Here is a 27,335-nt window from a genome sequence, read left to right on the forward strand (position 1 = left end):
GTGTTCCAAGGTGGTGAGCATGTCCATGAATGCCACAAGCAAACTCATGTCATATGCGTTACTCGAGTTGATATTGTTGGCGCTCTCACTGTCACTTTGGATCATAAGGAAAAACTCGACTGCCAAATGTGACATGCTAGCAAGACCCGTGAGCATACTCCTCAGCAGTTCGGGCTCCATTCCTGCAGACCGAAGGGGAAGACAGTGTGCAATACAAAAAACGTTGAAAGATGGTAGCAAATGTGGATGGAAGCAACGGGAATGCTGGGTTGTGAACCGATGCGTCATGGGGTGTTGGGACGGGACCCAGAGTGCCCCACACTCCATGCCCCCTTCCCACAAGCCACAGTGGGAAGAGGTACTCTGTGGAATAGCTGCCCATAATGCACTGCTCCAATGCCACTGCAAGTGCCACAAATGTGGCCATGCCAGTGCGCTTTTCAGCTGTCAATGTGGACAGACTGCTGCGCTTTTCCTGATGTGCTCTCCAAAGGCTGGTTTAACTCACAGTGCTCTGCATCTGCAAATGTGGCCATGCCCTAAGCTCTTTAGCACCCATCAATCCTTAACCAGGGGGTAGGCTACTCAGGAAGACCAGGCCTTTAAAATGCCTGATCCTAAGTGACCAGAGGAGCTAGCAAACAGGAGTGGCTAACAGGGGAGTTTTGCGAGGCAGTTTAGAGGGGAAGTGTGTGGGAGGGGTGTCTAGATAAATTTAACATTCTTTAACCTTAAAGCTAACAACACCCTGTGATAAAAACAAAACAGCAATAAAGCAACAAGCTTCAGGAGTAAAAAGAGAATTCGGGCAGAAGTCCAGCAACCGAGTGGGGGCTATCCAGTTTATTGCACCCAATGCAGCATGTATGATTTCCTGCCCTATGGGCAGATGGCATATGTGTGCATTCAGTGCAAGGAGTTCCTGGCCCTCAAAGACTATGTACGGGCTTTGGAGACCACGATGACTGAACTGGAGAAGCTAAGGGAGACAGATGAGACTTTCTGGGACACAGTAGAACAGTCCCATCCTGGTCTGACAGCCTCTGTGCTGTTGAGGAGAATGAAAATCTCAGGGAAGGAGAACTTCCAACCACACAAGAGGAAAATGATCCCATATTTGGGACCCTCCTTCCGGATGATGTTGTGGTATCCTCTCACAGTGAGGATCTCTCTCTGGGGGAGGGAACTCCAGTTATTAGGAAGAGATAGGTATTAGTAATGTGCAAGTCGATCATTAGAAACATAGATAGCTGGGTTTGTGATGACCGGAAGAACTGCATGGTGACTTGCCTGCCAGGTGCGAAGGTTGTGGATCTCTCGAGACATCTAGATAGACTTATGTGTAGTGCTAGGGAGGAGCCAGTGATTGTGGTACATGTAGGTACCAATGACACAGGAAAGGATAGGAGAGACGTCCTGGAGGCCAAATTTAGGCTGCTAGGTAAGAGATTGAAGTCCAGGACGTCCATTCTCTGAAATGCTTCCAGTTCCACGTGCAGGGCCAGTTAGACTGGAAGAACTGCAGGGTCTCAATGCATGGATGAGACAATGGTGTAGGGAGAAAGGGTTTGATTTATTAGGAACTGGGGAAACTTTTGGGAAAGGGGGAGCCTATGCAGGAAGGATGGGCTCCACCTAAAACAAAATGAAACTAGATTGCTGGCACTTAAAATTAAAAGGGTCATTGAGCAGTTTTTAAACTAAAGTCTGGGGGAAAGCCGACAGGTGCAGAGGAGCACATGGTTCAGACAGAGACATCTCTTAGGGGAGGATCTATTAATGGAGTTTCTCTATGACCTAGTAAGGAGGAAAGGATGAAAGCTGATAAAATACAGGTAAGATCTGATTAGAAAGAGTTACATGAAAAAAAGTTCCATTCAATTACATCATGTAATGGCAGACAGCTAAAAAGTGACTAGATTTTAAGTGCTTCTATACCTATGCCAGAAGTCTAATAAGATGGGTGAACTAGAGTATCTTATATTAAATAAGAATATTGATATAATAGGCATCACAGAAACCTGGTGGAATGAGGATAATCAATGGGACACGGTAATACCAGGGTACAAAATATATCAGAAGGACAGAACAGGTCGTGCTGGTGGGGGTGTGGCACTATATGTGAAAGAAAGCGTAGAATCAACTGAAGTAAAAATCTTAAATGAACCAAACTGTACTATAGAATCTCTATGATAGTAATCCCAACCTTGAATAAGCAGCATATAGCAGTAGGGATATATTACCAACCACCTGACCTGCATGGTGATAGTGACTGTGAAATGCTCAGGGAGATTAGAGAGGCTATTAAAATAAAAAACTCAGTAATAATGGGGGATTTTAACTATCCTCATATTGACAGGGTACATGTCACCTCAGGAAGGGATGCAGAGAGAAAGTTTCTTGACACCTTAAATGACTGCTTCTTGGAGCAGCTAGTCCTGGAACCCAGCAGAGGAGAGGCAATTCTTGATTTAGTCCTAAGTGGAGGACAGGATCTGGTCCAAGAGGTGAATATAGCTGGACTGCTTGGTAATAGCGACCATAATATAATTAAATGTAACATCCTTGTGATGAGGAAAACACCACAGCAGCCTAACACTGTAGCCTTTAATTTCAGAAAGGGAGACTACACAAAAATGAGGAAGCTAGTTAAAAAGAAATTAAAGGGTACAGCACCAAAAGTGAAATCCCTGTAAGTTGCATGGGAACTTTTTAAGACACCATAATAGAGGCTCAACGTAAACATATACCCCAAATTAAAAAAAACACAGTAAGAGAACCAAAAAAGTGCCACCATGGCTAAACAACAAAGTAAAACAAGCCATGAGAGGCAAAAAAGCCTTAAAAAGTGGAAGTTAGATCCTAGTGAGGAAAATAGAAAGGAGCATAAATTCTGGCAAACAAAGAGTAAAAATATAATTAGGCAAGCCAAGAAACAATTTGAAGAACAGCTAGCCAAATATAAAAAAAATAAGTACATCACAAGCAGGAAACTTCCTAAAACAACCAAAGGGACCACTGGCTGATCAAGATGGCAAAGGAGCACTCAAGGACAAGAAGGCCATTGCGAAGAAACTACTGTAGATGAATTCTTTGCATCAATCTTCATGACTGAGGATGTCTTAGATGGGACCTTGTAAGAAACTTATCCTTAGTTCTGTTAATTGAAGGGCAAGTTCATAACTAACAATCTCAATGCGCTCTGTGATTCATCTAATTCAGTGGTTCTCAACCCGTGGGCTGCTTGCAGCCCGTATGGCATCCTCAGGGCCACAAAGGTATAATATATATATAGTGGATGGCCCACATAACACTTGAGAGCTGCATATGTGGCCCATAATGGTAAATAGGTTGAGAACCACTGATCTAGTCATCTGTACCTCTCAGTTTAACAGTACAAGGGAGCAGAAGGGAACTGATTTTTGGCAGGGGCTTATAACCTGGAATACTCTGGGCAAACAGCCCCAGATTTTGGATCACTAACGCTGCCCCCTGCCTGCATGAGGCACACCAAATTTGGAAGCAATCTGGTTAACCATTTGGATGTCAGAGAACTGACAAGAGTTGAGCTTTAAAGCATATAAAACAGGAATGGAAACCCTCTAGCTGCCTTTTTTTTTTTAAATTGGGGCATGCATGTTGTCTTGAACCATTCTCAGTGTGGGTTTCCAAAGGTTTAGTGTGTATTATGCATTACCCTGAGGAAATGTGTCCAGAGTGAGCCCATTGTGACCTGCACTACATCAGTAGTTTGATCTCTAGCTCTGCACAAATAAAAACCACTTAGAAACCGTTTGAAAATGCATTTTTTCAGGGTTTATATTGCTGCAACCCTCTCACTCAAGTTACCCCACATCTGCAGCCTGAAGCCTACACACTGCACTCTCCTGAGGCACACAAATTTGCAAAGGAATTTGACTGAACGTTGATGTTAGAGGACTTTGAATGGGTAACCTTTAAACAGAAGTCAGGATGCAGCCTTAACTCTAGAGGTGCGACTGTACCACTGACAAATTGCTCTCATCGGCAGAGCTGTCATAAACATCTACAGCCTTTTCCTGACGCCCTTCACCAGAGAACTGGAGCTTGGCCTGGCTTGTTCCCAGAAACTTTGTGGGAGTCTTCCTGATGTGGAGAGCACTCACACACATTCTACTGACTCTTTAGCCAAGGACAGGGCTCAGAGGCATTGTGGAACAGGTGTGAGGTGAGTAGACTAAAGGGTCATGTTTTAGGCCTATGAACTTTGTCAAAAGACAATTTACTTCATACATTTAGGTTACTGAATTGCATCCTACAATATTTTGTACTCCTCAGAAGAGGCCAACAACTCAGCACACATATGATGAGCAGCCTTACAGTATCAAAGCAGCGTGAGGAAGAGCTGGGAATGGGAAAAGAACAAAAAATGTTGGTAAGGAAACAGATGTCAATTGTTAAAGGGGCAAGAGAGGTCATAAGCAAGTGACTATATTCAGCCCTGAATTACAGTGCTTTCTACAATCCTGTGATAATCTGTAGCCCTCAGTAAGCAACAGTTTTATTTTTCTTCCTGGATTATATCTCTACATGTGATGACAGTCTACTGCTCTCGTTTTAACAGTTTATTTGAGCCAACATGGGCTGCTGAGATTTTCAGCTCAGAGCTGAATTTCTCTGCCATCATCTTATAGCACAACAGGCTGTATGCAATACAGGCCTGATTCAGCCTTCGCTGAAGTCAATGGCAAGACTCCAGTGACTTCACTGAGAACAGGAGGAAACATTAAGAGACAGATCACTAGTGATACAATTACATAGGAGAGTTTCTGGATGAAAACGACAGGTGCCCTGGAAAGTACATAAATTCTGAGGTGACTCTTAGTTCATTACAAGAACAAAGAGAGGTATTGTGAGTAACACCAATATACTGAGGGTTGGGTTACTTTTTCCTTGTATAAGCTGAAATCTCTGAATTTGTCTCATCAGGGTTAATATAGAACCAAAATTATCTACAGCTAGCAATTAGTTGACACTAATGAACACTATAGGAAGAGATTATATTTCATAGGGAAAATAGTGCTGACCATTGAATGGTGTAGGCACAGAGATATTCTATTTGGAAATCTGAATGATTCTGTAGCTTCCAATTTTCACCTGGCATTGATCATTTAATAGTTACCCAAACACACAGAGCAGACCTTCGCAAAGGATTTGGAATGCCCACCTTTACCTACCCTTACCTTTACCATGGTGAACAGGATCTCCCATTTATTCTGAAATAAAGGATCCTTTCCTGCTAGGTAGTGGAGTATAAAGTTTGTTTCCCACAGCATACAGCATCCCTGAGGCAGCAGTTGTATATAAAAGTTTCATATTCCAGTGTGAATATATTGCTTATTGTACAGAACCCCTATGCAAACTGGTGCTTGTCATATTTTAAATGCCATATTTTAAATGCCCTGCTGCTCCATGAGTGAGGAGCCCAGCCAACACTCTTAGTAGTCACTTTGCACTTCATGCCACGCTGGCCTGGCTCCCAACCACAAGCTGGTGTGGAGCTCCCCAATGCAGGAGACACGGTTTTCAGGATTTTACTCATAGAAAAGATACAGACTCCAATTACAGAAGCTGAAAGAATACTCGCCTAAATAGTTAGAGTGCAGCGTGTGTAACAAACAATTGTGGCAGAGCCAAGCCTCCAAACACTCTCATCCTGCTCATGGGTGAAATACAAATACAATGAAGTGTTGAGCATCTATTATTAGAAGGGTTCACTGACAAAACAAAAACTGAAGGTTGGGCGGGAACTGCAGAAGTGTATCAACTAGTAATTTCAAAATTAATTTCCTGATCCCGCAATCACACATGTGCATAACTTTACCCCCATGAGTATTGGCTGGAAAGTTAGGCATGTGCTTAAGGTTTTGCAGGTTCTGTTCCTAAGAGGAACAGGAAACTACCCTCTTCATTCTGACAATATGAGCAGGGCAAAATTTCAGGTACTGCCAAACAGTTTACTGCCACCAAATGAATAGAATTATTAAAAAGCTGACATGTAGTCTAATCAAGCAAGCCTGTAAATATGTGTCATCCAGCTGTCTTTGTTTTGTAAAGACAACCATCCAACTGGTATAAGCAGCAGCCAGACATTAAACACTTCAGAAATCAGATATGACAGGGGCTGAATAAGCAGAAATATTTCTACATAGTGAATACTGGTTAAAAAAATCAAACTTGGCACAAATAGTAAATCATACAGCAAGCTGCACACATGGCCTATGACAACTGGAGAATCCTCTCTGGCCACTAACTGCCAGACTATTTGTAAAATGTGTATTGACCATTTCATACTAGCATTACAGATCTGAAAATGCACCTACCGTAGTTTTATATCTCACTAAAATTAACTAAGCAATTTTGTTTTGCACCAATTTAAAATAATCTGCAGGATTTAAGTGAAGCGAGGGGAAAAAAAAACCCGACAAACTCTTATAAAGTCAAACTCAGCAAATGAGCTCAATTAGAGACACCTTCCCAGCTCCAATCAAGCTTCAGAAGCTCATCCTTGGGACCCAATTGGTTCCTCAATAATAGTAGTTTTTTTTTCCCCTCCCTCCACAGATTAACCTGTATAAAGAGCTCAAGGAAGTGTTGCATGCTAAAGGGTAAAGGATGGATTTCACAGACACCAAGCTTAGCTACTGACACATTTCAGTGTGGCTGGTGGATGTACAACCAACCAACCACCCTTTCTGCATCTTCATGTAAACACACGCACGGAGGAGAATACCTACCACCCAGCCTTATTGAACAGCGTGAGCAAAGAGTCAGCACTTGAGGCATAGCACATCCAGTCTGGTGGTGTCTCGGGCCAGGGACAGGTGAGGAACAGTCAGAGGAGAGCCAGAAGAAGAAATTCATGGAAAGTGACGTTAGCATGAGTATAGAAATGTGAATGCAATAACTGAACTTAATGGGATTCCTGGGTTCAGCTCAATAGCCAGCGATTGACAGCTGAGCTGGCTATTGGTGACAAGACACCTAGGTTTCTATTCAAGGGGAAGTTTGGCACCTGTTTTGACACAGCAAGTCCTATCCTAAGTAAGATGCACATTCTTCTCCCTGTTTCAGTGCCTGCCTTTCCCAGAACCAGGCTTCACAGGGAATGACGTAAGAGCACAGGCAGCCCAGGTGCCTCAGTTACTGCAGTTCCAGTCTCTCCCAGTGGTGTTGATTGTAGGGGAGATTCTCCCGCTCGAGCTGAAACCCCCACAAATACGGATCCCTTGCAGGATGTCCAGCACTGACAGGCCCTTGGGAGAAGGGGACCTGCGGCACCTGCTGAAGCTATACCGCACGGAGATCTCCATGGCTGTGGATGACGTTTTCCCATTGCTTCATGGACTTGCTGATCATGATGTTGTCACAGAGGAGATGTTCAAGGTGAGAAGAACACTGGCACTCCATGCTAAGTGACCTCCTCAGGTCTAATGTCTGAGGCAATTTTCTAGTGAGGATTCTAACCCTAGAAGCAGTTTGAATGTGGAAACTTGTAAATCTGGAAGAACGGGTCTCAGAGATGTGAGGAGCTGTAAAACTGATTGTCAATGTCTTTTGGGGGTGGAGGAAAGTGTCGTATTTTAAGCTCACTTTGGAAATTACTGGGGTTATGACTACATTCCTTCAGGACTGGGCAATGATTGTGCACTGCTCTGTATGTGCACATGTATGTATACATGTGCATGCATATAAACCAAGACTTTCAAGTAACTAGTGATTATGGGTGCCCCTTACAGGAGCAGGAGTTTCAGAAAGTCCTGAGTACCCACCATCTGAAAGTCAGGTGTCAGGCTGAGCACCCCAAACCACTGGGCATTTATGAAAAGCTTGAGTGGAGCTCCAGGTTTATACTCTTGGAAAGGAATTGGAAAAACTGGAAATATTCCACTGAGGGATGAGGTGTATTTCCTTGGTCTGTATCTGACACTCCGATTCCCTTCCCCACTGCAGCTAGCTGGGAGTCCTATCAGCAAGGATGATGTTACTGGCACAAGCTAGTGCAGATAGTGTGGAACCCCAAGGGCTGGGCCTGTGGGGAGAGACATTTGAAATGTAGTTGTAGTAAAACTGCCTGGTGAGTTATATATAATGCTTAAGGTTAAAATAGGGAAGGAGAAACAACTGGAGGATACACGCTGCAGAGCGGACTTCCTTTTTCAGCTGCCCTCCCCAGAGGGTGGAGACTGCTGAGTCTTACCTGGGGGCAGTGTTTTCCGGAGTTTTCTCTTGAATCAGCAGAGGCCATAATTCCTGCAGGTGGCTGCTGGACTCTATTTGAGTCATTAGGTGGGGCTTTGAAATGCTGCTATTTTTATTCTTACACAGCATATCCTTCTGTTTGGAGTGTAATCAGGGCCGGATTAACCTTTCATGGACCCGGCATCAAACAGATTTGTGGGCCCCCGTGGAAGCAATGGAGCATGGCGTGGGGAGGTCGGTCCCCAGAGCGAGGGGCCAGCCACAGGCAGTGGGGGCATGGCATGGCAGGGGAAGCCCCGCTCAGCCCAGTGCCAGGGCACTGCTTACAAAGCGGCAGTTGCCAGATGCCCAGTGGCCTGCACGGGGGCAGGCCCATGCCATACCACACAGCTCCCCCTACCCCCTGTTCTGGCCCCTTGGGAGTGGCGTGATCAGCCAGGTCAGGGCCTGCCCAGCCGGGCTCCCTCAAGATGCACTTGCCTGGAGGGCTCCAGCCAAGCCCCCCACACTGTCTGCCCCTTCAGTTGGCTGAGACTGTCCAGGCTTCTGCACCAGTCCCAGGCGGCTCAGCTCCAGGGAGACAGGCGGAGCCTCACAGGCAGTCGGAAGCAGAGACTGCCCAGAGCCAGAGGTGTGCTGGGGTCCAGCCAGGGGGCTGGGAGGAGCCCTTGACCAGCCTGCAGGCAGGCCAAGAGAAGCAAGTGGTGGGCGGGAGGACCCAGCGGGGTCTCAGGGCACAGTGCAAGCAGAGCAGGCTGGGGCCCCTTCTGAGCATGGGCTACTGGAGCCATTGTAAGCCCGGAACTGACAATACTGCAAGGAAGTCAGCATGGCAGTCCCCCCTCCCCCAAGGAGCAGAAGTTAAATACTCTGTGTGTTTGTTGTAATTCTGGTTTGTTTGGTTTTGGATGGTTTCTTAGTGGGGGGCCCCTATATCCTCTTGGCTGGAATAGATCAGGTGAAAAGTGTTTCCATGGTGGGAACACATACACACAAATAAAAGGGGGAAACAGCATGAGGAGGAAGGGGGAGCGGATTGGATGAAACTAAAAGGGGTAGAGCCAAGTAATTATAAAGCTGATCTCTGGTGCTAGAGGCTCAGTCTCAGTTATTAGAATTTAGTGTTGGTCAGATTGCAGGTCAGATGCACTTTTGCCTTTAACACCAATTTTTAGGAAATGGTGGCTATTTTATAGGATGGTTGTTAAGGGAATGTTGTAAGTCAACTTAATGTACTTTTTAGGGGCTCTTTGATTAAAGTCCTTTGCTTCTATATTTACAATGGACTCTTGGCTTCTTTCTGCCCCTCCTCTGCTGTTTTCATGACTCACCCCCCCCTCCCCACCTCTTATGCTACAATGATAAAGTGACTGTGTCATCAGCTCTAGGCAATACAATTTCAAATCTTATGCTATTTGTCAAACATGGTTTCAGCCTCATTCAGTCCATCCTAGGGTCTAACTCCACCCCCCCCCCCCCCACAACACAACACGGCCTACCCCAGCGCCCCATTGCATGTGATCTTTATGCTTTCCTTTAATGGCTGACTAAAGCATCCATTCATGCACACCCAGGCACCACTGGGGGAGAAGGTGCTAGGTGCTGTACCCAGGGCTCCCTCTTTGCCCAGAGCTTGCATTACACAGCATGGGTCCAGCACAGCCGTGGAGGGAAGGGAGGCATGGGAACAGGAGGGATGCCCTTGAGAATTGAACATTTGATTACACTGCTCTTTTTGTTCTTGAAGGAAACACTGAGTTTGAAGGAGAGGGAGGGTTCTCACAAGGCCTTCCATGCCATGCTGACATGGCTACTGAACCGGGATTCATCTTCCATCCAGGACTTCTGGAGGGTCCTCTTCAAGGATTACAACCTGGAGAGATACTCCAAGCTCCAGCCTATTCAGAGCAACTTTCCCAAAGGTAGGAGGGTGCTCAGATGGACTGTGAAGAGAACTCCCTACCTAGCAGGCCTATGCTCCATGAGGGTCCAATTCCAGCCCCAGGAGAGGTGCACAATGACAGCCATCAGTCCAGAAATGAAGTGCACAGGGAATAGGGTGGGAGGGGAGACGCAAGCAGTGATTGTCTCAGTAACGATCAGCACCAAAGGGTGAACTTGCACCAGATCACTGGGGAACTTAAGAAATCTAGAGCCCCAGCAAAGCACTGGGCAGTTTGGAGTGTCCCCACCCTAATGCCAATCTCTCTGCTGTCATTCTTTCTAGATGTGGATCTCAGCAGACAGCGCCGGGGGAGGAAACCACCCCCCAGCCCCAAGATGTTGGTGCAGCACAAACAGCAGCCGAAGAGGAAAGCACCAGAGGAACGGGACTCTCCCCAGCCAGCTCAGCCCTTGCTGAAATGCAACTCAAATCCTGGTACAGAGCCTCTTTCACTGCCTGGCCCATGCTGGATCCTGAGCCGTGCTGGTACACAGCCTCCCAAACCCATCAACCAAATATCTCACCAGGCCCTTCTTACGTTCACAATTCCCCCAGGCTCTATAGGCAATGAAGAACAGCTGTCCTGTTTTGGACCTTCAAGCAGCTCTTCCCACTTGGGTCCAACAGCTTCTCTCCTGGCTTCTTGTAGGCCTCAAGTAGCTCCCCATCCCCTCTGCAGCTATCTAAATGGAGTGGGGAAGAGAGGTCTGCATTCTGCTGCCCAGCCAGGCAAGGGAGCAGATCAAAGTCCCAGCTAGGGGCTTGTGATCAGGCAGAGATTTGGCTGGGCCTTGCAGGGAGATGCTAGTTGTCGGGGGGAGGGGCGGCAGGAGCAGTAAGGAAGGATGAGATGGAGAATGTAGAAATGAAGCAGGAAATGGAAAGAATGGCGGAGAACCAGGATGACTGGAAGAAGGGATGGAAGGAGAGGAAGAAGAGAGGAGAAAAGAATGAAGATTGAGTATTTTAAGAATGGAGATAGAGGAGAGGAAAAGAGAGCTGAAAGGAGAGAACCTAACAGAATGGAGAGAGAAAGGAAGGAAAAGTGGTAGATGGAAGAAGAGGAAAAAGAATAAAGAGTTAAAGAAAATGTAAGAAAAGTCACATTGGATATTTTTCAAAAAGCTCAGCTCTAGGATTTATTTGGGGACAAGTCCCTGGCCTGTCCTATACAGGGGGTCAGACTGGATGATCACAGTGGCCCCCTCTGGCCTTAGAATCTACAAATCTCTTTAAAGTTCATATAAATCCATAATATACATTGCAGGGAGATGCAATCATTTATTTATGGTCTTTGGACTTCAGCTGAGTTTCTAAAGCTGCCCATTGTGCCCAGAGGTGTGCACCATGACTGCATGTGCAAGAAGGAATGTAACCACTTTCAATAAGGAGTTCTTACTGCTGACATAGTTTCTCTTACACCCCAGCAGGTGCAATCTAAGCACCTAGATCTGGTTGCTCATGTTGGAGCATTCACCATCCCTGCCTACTGTTCCAGTTTCTTGTAAGGTTTCCATTATCTAACCAGGAGGCGAATTAAGAGCGCTTTCTAATAACATCCAATGTGTACCCTTGTCTCTAATCCATATTATAATCCCACAGGGACCCTGCCAAAGGCAAAAGCTGTAAAGAAACCAGAAGGTGTGGAGATCCAGCGTTTCCCTCTGGGAAATGGTGAGTGATGTGTCTTACCCCATCAATGAGGTTTCCTCTCAGCCCTGTTTGAAGAAATCTTTGTTGTTAGCACCATCCAGCAATGAACAGGCTAAAACCATTCCTGAGCTGGGTGTCACTGGGCCTCCTTCAGCATGGAAAGAGAATCCATCACCCTGCAGAGCAATGGCCCCTGTGAGTGCTAGTTGATTGGCATCTCCCATACACACCATTAGCTTAAGTAAAATGTCTCAGGGAAGCAGCAGCTCCCAGAACCAGGTGACAAGTGCCGCACCACACAGGCATCTCAAAGGGTTAGGTGGCAGCATGCTGGTATAAGGCGATGGGAAAGATCAGGGTTCAGCGGGCGAAGGGAGGATTCTTAGTGTTTGTGAAGCTAAAAGACTAGTAGAAAAGGATTAAGAAAACCCAGCAACCCATCAACTGCACAGCTTTGCCAACACACCTTGGGCACATCTTGCTCCAAAGCTGGGCCTGGCTGGTGTGCAGATACTTTCAGTGATGCCCTGTAATGTGTGATATGACCAATGATTTACTACGGACTAGACTGAGCCCACCAATCTCCTTTCATTTGAAATCAAATCCCTATTTAAACTGACCTCCCCAGATGCTGATCTCAGCAGGTGGGGAAGAGAGGTCTGCATTCTACTGCCCAGCCAGGCCTGGGACCAGATCAAGTGGCCAGCCAAGGGCTTGTGATCTAGCAGAGATTGGGACGGGCCTTGCAGGGATATGCAGTCATCACGGTTGGGGGAGCCCCTGATTGGGGTCATCAGGTTGTATTTAATGCCTTGCCAGTTTTTAAAATACTTCAAACCATAGCCCTCCCCCATCCCTTGGGAGAATATATGTACAAAGGCCTCGTGTTTCATTGATAATGACTGTTTTAAAACCATAGGCATTCAGAGTATGGCTGCCTCAGTCCAGAGGGCTGTTACTGTGTCATCCAGTGAACTACCAGTGAGCTGCGGGGCTGTAGAAGGAATTCTCATCAAACAGGTGTTTGAGTCAGGTAGATATGCCAATGTTCTTGGGACAGGAAATCATGAACTTGGGGCTGGTAGTGACTATAATGAGACACACAGCTGAGTATCTAGGGAGTTCAAGAACAGTGCTCATGACAACAATGTGGGCCAATTCCATTCCAGGTTTTTCCCCTTCCTGAGGACAGCCTGGTTCCAGGGGACAGATTTAGTTCAGGTTAATCAGAGTGAAAGAACCCTCCTTGAAGCTAGAAACCACCCAGGCAATTACAGGTAGGGCAAGATTTCAGTGCTTGCTGGCAGAGGGGCTAGTAGGGTGGATGGTGGGGCCGGCAGGGTGGGCCTGGGGAGGGTGAGTTAGCAGATCAGACCAGCCAGAGGGCTCTGTAAGTAGCATACACTGGTGGAAAGTGTGGATGGCTGTGGGAAGAAGAACAGAGACACGGATAGGGTCAGCATTGGGGAGGAGATGGGATATTGGGAGATGGGGAAACCCCCAAGGGAGTCCCGGTTCAGGTGGAAAGTATAGAGGTACTGTAACCCTGGACTGGGAGACCCCCTCCTCCTAGCATAGATGGTCTTTAATTTTTTAAAAGTCACTGGCAGAATATAAACAAACACAGCCTTCTGGCTACCCCTGCCTGCGTAAGGAGGATGGAGTTGTGAGCAGTAGTTGTTGTGATGTGGGCATGTACGTAGCATCCTGCTATGGTGCACAAGAGTTATTTTTGCAGCAACGTGAAGTAGCAAGTGGCAGCAGGACCCAGCACAACACCTTGCTGGGCCAGCTGGACAGGTGGTATCCTGCCCCATGATTCTCACTAACAGGCTGCACATGGCAGGATGTGCAGCTACCAGCCACTGTCCGTGCTGTGCTCTCTGCCCTATCACTAGGATTTGGCCCTTGAGACGTGAGCATATCGTGTGAATGATTCTTGACAAAGCCTTTGCAGGTCAGATCCTTCATTTACCTGCCAAGCCTTGGGCTCAGGATTACGTTCTCTGATAAGAGTCCATCCCATCGCTAGCAGCTAAACAGGGAACTGAATTCCTGCCTGCGACATTTTCTGGGGCCCGTGGTGTCATCAGCTGCTTCAGAGGAAGTGCTGACTCCTGAACTGGGCTCTGGGAGGGAAATAGAGAAGATGGTTTTCAAACATTTCTAAAATGTAATGCTTTTACGCCTGTTCTGCTTGAACTCCGGCGTCCTTACCACGTTAACAACGAAACCTTCCCCTGTACCCGAGCATCATTCAAACAGCATGTGCGTGTGCTCCCAGCACACAACTTACATAAGCGAGTGTCCTCTCTTGCAGGGGGCTCCAAGAAATGTGTGAAAGTTGGAGGCGAGTTTTATGCACCAAGCAAGTTTGAGGAACCTGGGGGAAAGAACAAAAGCCGAAGCCTGAAGCCCAGTGTGCGAGCCAAGGGATTTCAAGGGCCCCAATATGTATGCTTTCAGCAAACACAAGTTGTTTTTACATCTTTGTCCTGTTTGAGTCCTCTTTGCAGTAAGGGGTTTCACACACTGCGCTGGTTCCACCCATACAGCTCAGTTCAGCCTTGTCCTTTTTCTTCATAAACTATCGAGCAGGTTTGTGCTTGGCTTGGCCCTGGGCAGGTCGGGCAGACCTCGTGCTGAATGTGAAAGGTGTGAGTGGTTTTCTAACCTCTCCCTATTCTCTGAACCAGCTTGGCCTAAAGTGCTCTCAGAGCAGTGTTCTTCCCGCAGCACAACAGCTTCTCCAGCCAGTTGGCACAAGTCAGATTCCATTGCAGGAGAACACAGGATGCTCTAGAGTCTAGACTTAGCATCTGTCTGAGACAGGACATGCAACTATGGGATGTGCATTTATACAGCCAGACTGATTACAGCAGCATTTCCTGCCTCACCCCCTGTCCATCTCACTCTGCAGAATGGGGAGCTGAAAATAAACTCACAGAGCAGCCTCCACGTCACCCCTGTTCACACCATGGATCAAACCCTCCACCAGGTAAAAACTTACTGGGGAGCTGAGCTCTTCCCTTCTGCCAGGAGCAGGCAAACTGTTTCTGTCCAGTGTCACTCCCTCCTCCTCCAGGGCGAATTTTCCAAACGTTGTGGAGGGCCCACATCTTGTTTTCATTGATTCTCTCATGGTGGGTAGCAGTGTGCCTCTCTGCTACATGACCTTGTCTCAGTGAGAGTGAGATTCTCCTGTTGAGCCTCAGGGTGCTGCATGGAATTAGTACATGACAAGTCTCTGATTTCCTCAATCTCTGGTTTCCTCAGCCTGGTAGTCTTGCTACCAGAGAGGCGGAGACACAAGGGTTTGGTCAGGACAAACATTTGCTAGTGAAAAGCCCCCTGCCCCGGGCAAACTGGAATTCCCCAGAAGATTCCAAAGTGAAACAGCCACCATTTCCATCCACTGCCCAGCCCAAGAGCTCCCTGCTTAACTGATGGTCTGTGTGTGGGCATTAGACCTACATGTTGAAAGTGTAAAATGGGGAAAGGTTTTCAGAGCTTCCCTGCAGGCTGTCAGATGTGTTGTATAACCCATGGAGACAAGTGTCTGTTGAATTTGTGGGATTCTGGAGCTTGGAATTAAGGATGAAGCATTCACTGCTTTAATTCCTTGCCAGATCCCCAGCAAGGAAGCACCTGCCAGGTGTAATGTCTCTGAAATACCATAGACAGTCCCTGGCTACAGAAGTCAGGCAGGCTTCTGTTATAATGCTACATCTGCCAGCCAGCTGTACTACATACTGTCCCCTGAGCATTCACCGCCCTTGGCTCCTCAGCTCTGTATTCTGTTTAGTCATCCTGTAGGGAGGAGAGAGATTTTCTGAAGTCCAGGATACTAATGTTTTACTCCAGTTATTGTTTTGTGATATCTGATAGCAAGGATTCACCAGTTGGTCACCTGTGCTGGAACATGACCCTTTATAAGAGACCAAGCCCAGTTTGTCCTGCGGTATACTGGATTGCTCTGTGCTAGTGTAACAGATCACCATAGTTATAGCAAGGGAGAAGTTGGCTTTGAGTCTCTGTAATTTTGCTTTCTGTTACATTGTGCGCTATTTGCCTCCCTGGGTCAGAAGAACGATGATGAATGTGCAGTGTGCAGGGATGGTGGGGAGCTGATCTGCTGTGACGGCTGCCCCAAAGCTTTCCATCTGGCCTGCCTCGTGCCCCCACTGACAGAAATTCCAAGGTAATAACAAGCACTCCCAGGCACACTCCCCACAGCGAGTATTTACTGCTCTATTACCCCATCAGCTCACTCTGGTCCAAGGGTAGGGGGAAGACACAGGATTTTCAAAGTGCTCAGTGCTGGGCTAAAAAAATGCTGAAATAATTTTGCATTATTTTGCCTGATTTTCTTAAATATATTTAAAATAAGAAACAAAACTTTTTTGTCCTAAATATAGGAAGGCTTCCCTATTCCCTAAACATAGGATTTATTTGGGGATTGGTCCTGCTTTGAGCAGGGGGTTGGACTAGATGACCTCCTGAGATCCCTTCCAACCCTGATATTCTATGATTCCAACAGAGGCAGAGACCTTGGGTACTTGTGGGGCCTACATGCAGGGTCAGGTCCTTAGCAAGTGTAAATCAGCATAGCTTCACTGTAATTCATTGCTGTTCACAGAAATGGCTACTAGCCAGTACTGTTGCTTTACACAACTGTGACCAATCAGTTGAGTCTCCAGAAAAAATCCCTTGTATCTATAAGAAAGCACCACTGCAGTAAATGCAGGTTGGCTTTGCTTTCTCATTTCTTTTGTTCCACCTAAACATTTGCTTACCTATTTCTTTACCGTCTGACTTTGGACAGCGGGACATGGAGGTGCATCTCCTGCTCAACTGAGAAAGTGAAGCAGGACCAGCGCATAGAAGAGGAGCAGGTCAGAGAGCCACCATCTGAGACACAGGTATAGCTAGGAGCCTTGCTTCACCAAACTTAGCCACGTCCAACCACTCCTCTATCGATATCCCCACACCGCTCTTCTTCTGTGCCCTAGATAGAAATTGGGCAAAATGGGAGGATTATGTTCCAGGTGCTGCTGGGATTACCCTGCCTTGTATGTAATGTGACATGTGAACCCCCCTACGGCCACCCTCCTCTGTCCCTTCTACTTATACAAGAAAGGATGGGCAAGATTTTGCTCAGAGTTTTTTCCCAGTCTGTTGGGATGGTTCGCTTCCCTCAGTAGGGATGAATTCTTTGAGGGTGTCAACAAGCACATGGAGGAGGGTGATCCAGTTAGCACAGTGTACTTGGGATTTTCAGAAAGCCTTTGACAAGGTCCCTCACCAACAGCTCTTAAGGAAGCAAAGTGGTCATAGGATAAGAGAGAAGGTCCTCTTTTGGGTCAGTAAGTGATTAAAAGATAGGAAGCAAAGAGTAGGAATAAATGATCAGTTTTCACAAATGGGTGACTGGGCAACAAAATGGCAGATGAAATTCAACATTGGTAAATGCAAAGTAATGCACATTGGAAAAAAATAATCCCAACTGCACATAAAATGACGGGCTCTAAATTAGCTGTTATTAATCAAGATTTTAAAGTAATTGTTCACAGTTCTCTAAAAACTTCAGCTCAATGCACAGCAGCAGTCAAAAAGGTGAACAGAGTGCTAGGAAATACCAGGAAAGGATAGAAAATACCATAATGCCATTATATAAATCCATGTTATTTCATGTTACTGTTTTCAGTTCTGGTTTCCCCATCTCAAAAATGTTATAGTGCAACTGGAAAAGTTCAGAGAAGGGCACAAAAGTGATCAAGGGAATGGAAAGGCTTCCATACAAGGATAGACTAAAGATTAGGACTGTTCCGTTTAGAAAGGAGATGGTTAAGGGGGGATGACAGAGGTCTATAAAATCATGAATGTTGAGTAAACAATGAATAGAAAAGTTCTATTTACCCTTTCCCACAATACAAAAACCAGGGATCACTCGAGGAAATGAATAGGCTTAACAGGTTTAATACAAACAAGAGGAAGTACTTTTTCATATAATGCACAATTAACCTGTGGACTTCATAGCCAGGGGATGTTGTGAAGGCCAAAAGTGTAACTGGGATCAAAAAAATAATTAGATAAGTTCATGGAGGATAAGGTATCAATAGCTATTAGCCAAGATGGTCAGGGACCCAACCCCAAGCTTGGGACAACCCAGGACCTCTGACTACCAGGAAGAGAAGATGGGGCGGATCACTCCAAATACCCTGTTCTGTGCACTCCTCCTGAAGCTCTGGTACCGGCATACTGGCCTAGAGGGACCATCAGTCTAACTCAGTATAGCCATCCAGGAGACTGAAGTGCCTCTATACAGAACTGTCATCATCAGATCCACCTGCAGGGGCCTGAGGTGCCTCCTCTGGAGGGACTAACTAACGACACTTCTGTTTGTGCCTAGAAGGGTCTGTATGGACAGAGGGCAGCTGGAGACAGAGAGAGGATTCTTATCAAAGAACCTACGCCAGGCTCCGATGCCTCATTCACCTTCAAACAACCTCTGCCCCCTGCGCCTTCCCACTCACCAGTACCAGTGGTAATGCCAGCCTCAACCCTCCAGCTCCTGTCAAGTCTGGGCCTGGAGAGACAGCTAGTTTGTGGCTCTGCTTTCCATGTGATTTTCAACCACCTTATTCTACAGGGCCTTTAAAACCATGGTGTGCACAGAGTTCAGATTCAGAGAGTATGTTCAGCATATCTGAGCTGGCTATAAGGCATATTCAGCTTATCCCCAGCAGTACAAATGTACCCCAAAATACTCCATGGAGTTGCCACCCCAGTGCTCAGAGCAGCAGGTGTGGGGTCAGTGTGTGTGTCCTGTAAAGCAGAGCATGCACCATGCCTGCTGCAAAGTGGGGGAAAGAAGGCAGGGAGAGGAGAAGGGGCCAGCGGCAGAGGAGGCACTGCACCTAAAAAGGAGGTGGGCTGGTAGGGGTGGTCAGAGCACATATAGCCAGCAGGCCCCATGACTGAGCCGGAATATGAGTGTGATGGGATCCCCCACAGTGTACAGCCTGGGACTGTGAGACTGCTGTGTCCCCTTAACGCTCTCCAGCCTGGGCTGTCTCTCACAATGCTTTGCTAGCGACAAGCAGCAAACCCCTCCAGGTCCTGTGATCACTCAGCACAAAAGCATGTGGAGTCCCCACCTAGCTAGATTGCATGAATGCTCCTAGAGCCACTCATGAATCACACAGAGAAAGGCACCAGAGGCAAATCCCCCCAGCTCCCAGCACTGTACCTCAGGAATATACTGTCTTGTAAGATGGACAGTGCAAATTTATTAATTGGTTTACCACTTCAACAGTGGGAAGTGTATATACACCAGCCTTTGTCAAACCTGAGCAGATTTGCCACACACTTCATACAAATTCACTGGTAAAGAGTAAAACAAATTTATTGACTATAAAAGATAGGTTTTAAGTGATAGGCAAAAAGTCAGAGCTGGTTACCAAAAGAAATAAAATAACCATGCAGTCTAAACTCTCAACCCTATTAGACTGGGCAACAATTAGATCAAGCAGTTTTTCTCACCCCACTGGATATTGCAGTACTATACAGATTTCACCCCTGAAATCTGGGCCAATCTCCTCTGTTGGAGTCTTGTCATCTCAGTGTCTTAGTTGCTTGCAGAATGGGTGGGGGCAGGAGAAGGGCCCAGTATCCACTCTGCCTGTTTTATATCCTCTGTCCATGCGCTTGGAAAACACAAGTCTAGGCATGTCTGAGAGCATTGCTGACTCTCCCAGCAAGGTTGAACAATTCCCCTGGTGTGGCCTCATGCAGGTGAGTCATTGAATTGTAGTTCCCTTTCTGGACAAAGGTTGTTGATGGGTTGTTTGAAACCCTGCCTGGGTGCTGGTTACTTTCCTTGCTGTTGCTTCTGGGGAGCTAATGTCTGGCTGATTCCCCAATTTACAGCATGTTTTAGTGACAACTATACTACACAATTCTCATGACTTCATATGCATTAATGATATACCTATATAGATAGAGAAATGACTCAGCAGATCATAACCTGATACCTTACAAGGCAAGCTTTATAAGTAAGATCACAATTATATAAAAATGAGGCATATGGGGGTTACAGGACACTCCCCCAAGGTATAGAATGTCACAGTGGGGCTGAGTATAAAATCCAAATTCTCCACCTTTCCTTTCCACAGAAACTGACAGTTGGTGAGAAATGTGGAGTCTGCAGGGGTGAAGGAGACATGACCTACTGTGCCCAGTGCTTCAAGGCGTTCCACGCCAACTGCCACTTCCCTGCCCAAGCAGAGCGGCTCAGGTGAGGTGCACGACTGCAAAATCATTGCCGTCTCCCACCTGGGTGTACCTGATTTAATCCAGAAACAGGTATTTTGTCTATTATTTTACAAGGGATAAGTTACACTCGCTGGACACTCTGTTCTCCAGTTTCTCAAGATCAAAAGTACATTTGATTCTCTCAAATCTCTGGTAGCTCCCCATGACTCTAGTACTTTGCACTCATGCTCTATGTTCCAGACCCCATGCACACACACTATATTCCACTATGGGGTCTGGCCAGTCTTTAGAAGCTAAAGGCTACTGGCTTGCTGTCGAAGATGGCACTGTCTTAAATCCTTCATAGTACTCTGCCTCACTTATCTTTTCTGATCCAAAATAGCAACACATACAAAGGCTCTCCTTAATTTTTCCAGTCTGCAGGGTGATGCTTTGACTAGGATCCATAATCTTTATCTTCTGTTCCAGTGAAATCTTGCTATGCAAGTCCTGCTCTGGCAGCTCTGGAACCAGTGGCCTGGAGGGAACAGTGACCTCAAATAACCATGCACTAAGAGCAGCAAAGGTCAGTACTTTTCTGCAGTGCATGTGGAAGTCCTAGATGACATTTTTAGGGCTACTTAGCAAAGTGCGTATCAGTGGGAGCAACCTCTTCCAGCAGATGCTTAGCCCTTCTGTATCATCTTCCAACAAGGACTCTCAAAGCACTTCACAAATACAGGTATACTTATAGTAGCCTTGCGAGGCAGGAAAGCTCCAGTTTCTTTTACAAATGATGAAATGGAGGCAGAGAGAAGTTGTGCTCTACCTAGATCTGTGGGGGAACAGAATCCAGATCACATGACTTACAGTCATGTGCTTTAACCACAAGCCCAACCTTCCTAGCTGATCCACGTCTTCTGTAAAGCACCATACACATGACTAGGGCTACAGTATAACATGCTTATCATAAGAGTAACAAGATTCACAGTTCCCCTGAACTTAGTACACAATTCCAAGTCCATGTGGTTAAGGGAATCCCCAGTACAGCCTGGTATAGACTGGAAGTCAAATTTTTAGAAGCCCTTTTCAGAATGTTACCAGAGAAGCACATATCGCAGTATATCACTTCATAGACATTGCCACACCTACTAATCACTCTAATGATTGCAGAGAAGACATAGCCAGTCACCATGCCAATATTCACTGCAAGAACCTTAGTCATTCAGGACCAGAAGGGACCACCATGCTAATCCAAGTAATGAAAGCATAACCAGGATGGTCACATTTACTGACCCTCCAATAATCTTCAGAAGTTTGAGAGCTCAAGACACACAATCTGGCTCAAATGGTGGCCCCTGCTGGAGGATAGGGATTCTGCCCTGATCCCTCCTAACAGGGCTAAAGCCCTTAGACCTCCCTCTCTGCAGAACAGAAACCACTAATCTCACTACCCCACCTGAGCCCTGAGCTCTCCTCCACCCCCTGCCCAGTCTGATAGGCAGAAAATGGGGACAAGGGCTCTGCAAGCCACACTTTACCTGTAAAGGAGCCACAGGTGGCTCACAAACCACAGTTTGGCCATGCCTGGCATAATCATCTGTGTAACATCCCTGCTCTGGCTTAGGTTCTTGTGAGTTTAGCACCACTTTGTTCCCAATTACCAACTGTCTTCCAAGCAAACTTTATGGAGCAACAAGTGTCTTTAATTCTCAGTAACAGATGAGCTTGACTGGAATTGATTCTCCTCTTGGTTACAGAAGGCTTATGTTGGTATAACTCCATTGATGACAATGGTATTACTCCATCATAAACCAGTGTAACTGGATAGAGACTCAGACCGATTGCATTTAACGTTTCACCTTCATGTTGGGAAACTGAACAGTCTGGCCATGTTCTTGATTCCAGGCAGTGGAAGAATCTGCTGGGAATGACCCAATCCTGAATAAAGAAGAGCTGGACTCTCTCCTGGGTGAGGTAATAAACCATTTCATCTTCTCATCTCTCCGATTTTATTTTATGCAAGAAAATAGTCCACAATCTGAACAGAGCAGTTCCTACAGGTCCTGGAATTCAGACACTCCACTCACCTCTGTTTGCAAAGGCTCCTCACCCAATCCAGGCCTAAAAGCAGCTGGGTCCAAGTACAGAAATACTGCAACACCTTCAGCAGTCCAGGTATGACATGGGCCGTCCTGAATGGGCAGTCCTGTGTCAATGAGTATTCCCTGTAAGCCTTGTTGCACCATCAGAAACCCCTGCTGGCAAAAGGTGTAGGTTAGAGCTCCTGAGGAGCCAAGGTACAGGCTGAGGCAGGGTCAGAGTCTGAACAGGCCATTTACAAGGGCGATAATGTGTAAAGCAGGCTTATTTTTGTACACTGTGTTTGAAATCGGTGCCCATTAAAGCGGGGGACAGAGAGCAAAGGCGTGCACATGCAAGTGCCTCATAGCCAGATGAACCAGTTCTCCTAATCTTCCTCTCTCACTTGGAGAAAACCTTCTTACTGTCCTCATGAAACCCTTCCTTTGCTTTCCTGAGACGCCCTAAATACATACTACCCCTTTGTTGCCTCTGTTTTGTCTTCCAGAGCTCCTTTGATGGGATCCTGCAGTGGGCATTCCAGAACATGTCTCGTCCACTCTCAGATACTCACGGATTTTTCTCTTAGCTCCTGTTGTAAACTGTGGACATGTCATGCCAACTTGCTGCCCTCCATACATTGGACTTGACACTAATCATCTTTAAATGTCTCGTGCCGACATCTTGGGACATACGGGATTTTCCCATTGAAGGACATAAATCCACAAGGTAGATTTCAAGCATAGGAGTTTATTACACGCAGCACAGGCGGAGTGTCACCTTGCTTATTAGGCTCAGAGACACTGTCAATCAGTTGATTACAATAGAATATATAGATTTTCCATGTGTGTGGGAAAATGATGGAGTAGGCAGTTCCACACCCCGGGATAGGTTTTGCAGCAAGACAAGATAGCACATTAGCCAATGGTTAAATGGTTACGTGATGTCTCCGCCCATGGTCTCAAGTTAGCAAGTTAACATTTAATTAATAAATTGATAAATGTTATTTGTATAAAATATATATGTTGAATTCTGATTTGGGGTCCATAGAAATGGAGCAACTCTTTTGATTGTCCAAAAGGTACATTCCTAGGGGTAAAACAAAGAAACAGTGAAAGTATATGGCAATAAAGATTGTCCCCTTTATGTTTTAAGGCAGGGCATTGGTCCCTAGGAAGGGAGGTAGAAGGATGCCATATTTTATACTGACATGTGCCAACTTTTCATATACTCAAGGTTGGATCTATGGGAAGACTGTTTCCCTTCAGGAGAAACACAAGAGGAACAGGGATCCTTTGTTCAATTTGAAACATTGGATGAAACATAATTATTCAGTTATTGCTTCAACCTCTGGCATTGCTACTGACCAAGCATATCTTAGCAAAGGCAATGTTATCTTGTTTACCCCAGCTTTCTCTTAGCTATTCACTATTTGCTAGGCCTCTGGTCTCCAGACCAAACTCTGGACTTTGGGTCTGAAAAAGAACTGGCACAATCCATATACTAGGTTGTTATATAAAATGCACATGGATTTTAACCCTTCTGCCATGTTGAATCCCTGTTCATTTACTTCCACTTCTACCTCTTTATTACAGTGCTAGGCTGGTTTCAAATTAATATAATGAGGGATTCAGGGTCTAAGGGTTTCAAAAACTTCACTTCCTTAATCTACAAAGGATTATATACCATCCCTTGGATTTTTGTTTCCCTTTCTTTCCCTGTTGTATTCACAGTGTATCTGCTAATATGTTGTTGAATTTATCTCACAGGAAAATTGTTTAAGAGCTAGTAGGATTTTTTTCAGTTTTGTTTATTATTGAGTATAGAATGTAGATTTGTTCTCATTTTCCATTAAAAATAAATCTGTATGCTCCTTTTAATCTGAAATAAAAGGCATCTAGAGTGACTGACACGTTCATGTTCTTTAGCCCCTTGTAATTGGGAACAGGACAACACACAAGAGAAGGGAGGAGTATAAAAATATTGCTCGAGCATGCAGGGGTGTAATCAGGAAGGCCAAGGCACAACTGGAGTTGTAGTTAGCAAGGGATGTGAAGGGTTTCTACAGGTATGTTAGCAACAAGAAGGTCAGGGGAAGTGTGGGACCCTTACTAAATGAGGGAGGCAGTCTAGTGACAGAAGATGTGGAAAAAGCTGAAGTACTCAGTGCTTTCTTTGCCTCAGTCTTCACAGACAAGATCAGCTCCCAGACTACTGCACTGGACAACACAGTATGGGAAGGAGGTGAGCAGCCCTCAGTGGTGAAAGAACAGGTTAAAGACTATTTAGAAAAGCTGGACATGCACAAGTCCATGGGTCCAGATCTAATGCATCCCAGGGTGCTGACGGAATTGGCTGATGTGATTGCAGAGCCATTGGCCGTTATCTTTGAAAATTTGTGGTGATTGGGGGAGGTCCCAGATGATTGGAAAAAGGCAAATATAGTGCCCATCTTTAAAAAGAGAAGAAAGAGAACCTGGGGAACTACAGCCTCAGCCTTCCTCAGTCCCTGGAAAAATCATGGAGCAGGTCCTCAAGGAATCCATTTTGAAGCACTTGGAGGAGAGGAAGGTGATCAGGAACAGTCAACATGGATTCACCAAAGGGCAAGTCATGCCTGACCAACCTGATTGCCTTCTATGATGAGATAACTGGCTCTGTGGATATGGGGAAAGCAGTGGACATGTGATATATCTTGACTTTAGCAAAGCTTTTGATACAGTCTCCCACAGTATTCTTGCCAGCAAGTTAAAAAAGTATGGATTGGATGAATGGACTATAAGGTGGATAGAAAGCTGGCTAGATTGTCGGGCTCAACGGGTAGTGATCAATGGCTCAATGTCTAGTTGGCAGCTGGTATCAAGCAAGTGCCCCAGGGGTCGGTCCTGGGGCTGTTTTGTTCAACATCTTTATAATGATCTGGATGATGGATGGATTGCACCCTCAGCAAGTTCGCAGATGACACTAAGCTGGGGGAGAGGTAGATATGCTGGAGGTAGGGATAGGGTCCAGAGTGACCTAGACAAATTGGAGGATTGGGCCAAAAGAAATCTGATGAGGTTCAACAAGGACAAGTGCAGAGTCCTGCACTTAGGAAGAAGAATCCCATGCACTGCTACAGGCTGGGGACCGACTGGCTAAGCAGCAGTTCTGCAGAAAAGGACCTGGGGATTACAGTGGATGAGAAGCTGGATATGAGTCAGCAGTGTGCCCTTGTTGCCAAGAAGGCTAACGGCATATTGGGCTGCATTAGTAGGAGCATTGCCAGCAGATCGAGGGAAGTGATTATTCCCCTCTATTCAGCACTGGTGAGGCCACATCTGGAGTATTGCATCCAGTTTTGGGCCCCCCCACTACAAAAGGATGTGGACAAATTGGAGAGAGTCCAGCAGAGGGCAAAGAAAATGATATGGGGGCTGGGGCACATTACTTACGAGGAGAGGCTGAGGGAACTGTGGTTATTTAGTCTGCAGAAGAGAAGAGTGAGGGGGGATTTGATAGCAGCCTTCAAATACCTGAAGGGGGGTTCCAAAGAGGATGGAGATCAGCTGTTCTCAGTGGTAGCAGATGACAGAACACGAAGCAATGGTCTCAAGTTGCAGTGGGGGAGGTTGGGATTGGATATTAGGAAACACTATTTCACTAGGAGGATGGTGAAGCACTGGAGTGGGTTACCTAGGGAGGTAGTGGAATCTTCATCCTCAGAGGTTTTTAAGGCCTGGCTTGACAAAGCCCTGGCTGGGATGATTTAGTTGGTGATGGTCCTGCTTTGAGCAGGGGATTGGACTAGATGACCTCCTGAGGTCTCTTCCAACCCTAATATTCTGTGATTCTAAGGGGAAATTTATTTCAGTCTGTCTCCTTAGCAGTCTCTTCTCTCATTGCTTTGGACACCCCATCATTTACTCATTTGCCCAGACCTCACTCCACTAACCCCCCCATGCAAACATATCTCCACTGTGCCCTCACCTGGGGAAGGGAAATCCACTGCTGCTCAGAGGGAATTTTCTCCCTCCTCACTGCATGGCAGGGCTGTAGTAGGGGAAGCACTGAGCTGGGCTGAGGGCAATGATTAAGGTGCATTTCCACCATAGACGTCAACATTCTCTTGTGGCCTCCACACACGACACTGGGGAGCCTGAGAGTTGAGCTGCTGTGACTAGCCACAAGCATACCTGCGTCTGTGGCAAAAATGTTGGTGAAGAATGTTGTGAGAGAGGCCTCTTGGGGAATACCGAGCAATTCAAGGACAGGGAGCTGGCCACCTGGAGAACAAAGCAACACTGTTCATCAACACATTCATGTCCCTGAGTATTTGCAGCCTAATGCTCCTAACTGCAAGAGCATTGCAAATGTGGTATTGTCTTAGGGCACCCGAATAACCATAGCTCTGTCCTGGAGTGACACCATGCAAACATCAGTCTGATTAAGGCATTTGCTTTTAGTCTCCAATTAGCTGTAACTGATTTTTAAAGACACATTTTTATTTGTCTTGTGGCATCACTGCAGTGTGAAGGTTGGCCAGGTGTGCCTTCACATCTTTGGATTGCTCAAGTTTAACTGCACCTCACAATTTCCTGCATTTATATTGCTTGTGTGATAAATGAAGGGGGGAGGTAGCTCCCTTTTATGGACACCCAGCCAACCAGCTAGCTACAAAGTCCCTCTTGGTGGCTGCTTGTTTGATCTGTAAAGAGTTAAAAAAGTTCCCCAGGTAAAGAAAAGGGAGTGGGCACCTGACCAAAAGAGTAAATAGGAAGGCTAGAACTTTTTAAAATGGGGGAAAAGCTTCACCTTTGTCTCTCTGTTCTCTACGGGCTGAAGAGTCAGGGGCAGCAGCAATACCATGTAAAGTTTGGACCAGGCATGAAAAATCATCATCCATACCCAGCAGGATTCATTGGGACAGGGAATGTTTAGATAGACATGATTAGGTTTATTTATTTTATTTTCTGTAAGGCTTGTGGACTCCTCTGTGCTAACCCCAGATTCATAGACTCTGACTCTATGACTGGAAGGCATCTCAAGAGGTCGAGTCCAGTCCCCTGCCCTCATGGCAGGACCAAATACTGTCTAGACCATCCCTGATAGACATTTATCTAACCTACTCTTAAATATCTCCAGAGATGGAGATTCCACAACCTCCCTAGGCAATTTA

The 27,335-nt window shown here is 46.1% G+C and overlaps 2 protein-coding genes across 13 annotated transcripts in view; both read left to right on the forward strand.

Moving 5' to 3' along the window:
• The window catches only part of KIF1A (kinesin family member 1A), a 522,969-nt gene that overhangs the window by 408,378 nt on the left and 87,256 nt on the right, over positions 1-27,335 (forward strand). The gene's annotated exons all lie outside the window — the stretch shown is intronic.
• Positions 863-22,971, forward strand: AIRE (autoimmune regulator). The gene is made up of 16 exons (XM_075068994.1): positions 863-1,012; positions 3,269-3,278; positions 4,257-4,414; positions 9,989-10,163; positions 10,469-10,621; positions 11,789-11,860; positions 12,759-12,872; positions 14,160-14,293; positions 14,760-14,837; positions 15,925-16,040; positions 16,665-16,761; positions 18,252-18,443; positions 20,017-20,138; positions 20,585-20,685; positions 22,008-22,072; positions 22,686-22,971. The coding sequence occupies exons 1-16, from the start codon at positions 863-865 to the stop codon at positions 22,764-22,766; spliced, it is 1,818 nt and encodes a 605-aa protein (XP_074925095.1). The 3' UTR covers positions 22,767-22,971.

This window comes from Chelonoidis abingdonii, chromosome 8 (assembly GCF_003597395.2).
Source record: "Chelonoidis abingdonii isolate Lonesome George chromosome 8, CheloAbing_2.0, whole genome shotgun sequence".
Taxonomy (NCBI): Eukaryota; Metazoa; Chordata; order Testudines; family Testudinidae; genus Chelonoidis; species Chelonoidis abingdonii.

Excerpts from the sequence above, each read along its gene's own strand:
- AIRE (XM_075068994.1), top strand. The coding sequence starts at position 863 with ATGTATGATTTCCTGCCCTATGGGCAGATGGCATATGTGTGCATTCAG. Across the intron at positions 11,861-12,758 it reads GCGTTTCCCTCTGGGAAATG|GCATTCAGAGTATGGCTGCC; the intron begins GTGAGTGATGTG and ends TTAAAACCATAG. Across the intron at positions 18,444-20,016 it reads TGGGCCTGGAGAGACAGCTA|AAACTGACAGTTGGTGAGAA; the intron begins GTTTGTGGCTCT and ends TCCTTTCCACAG.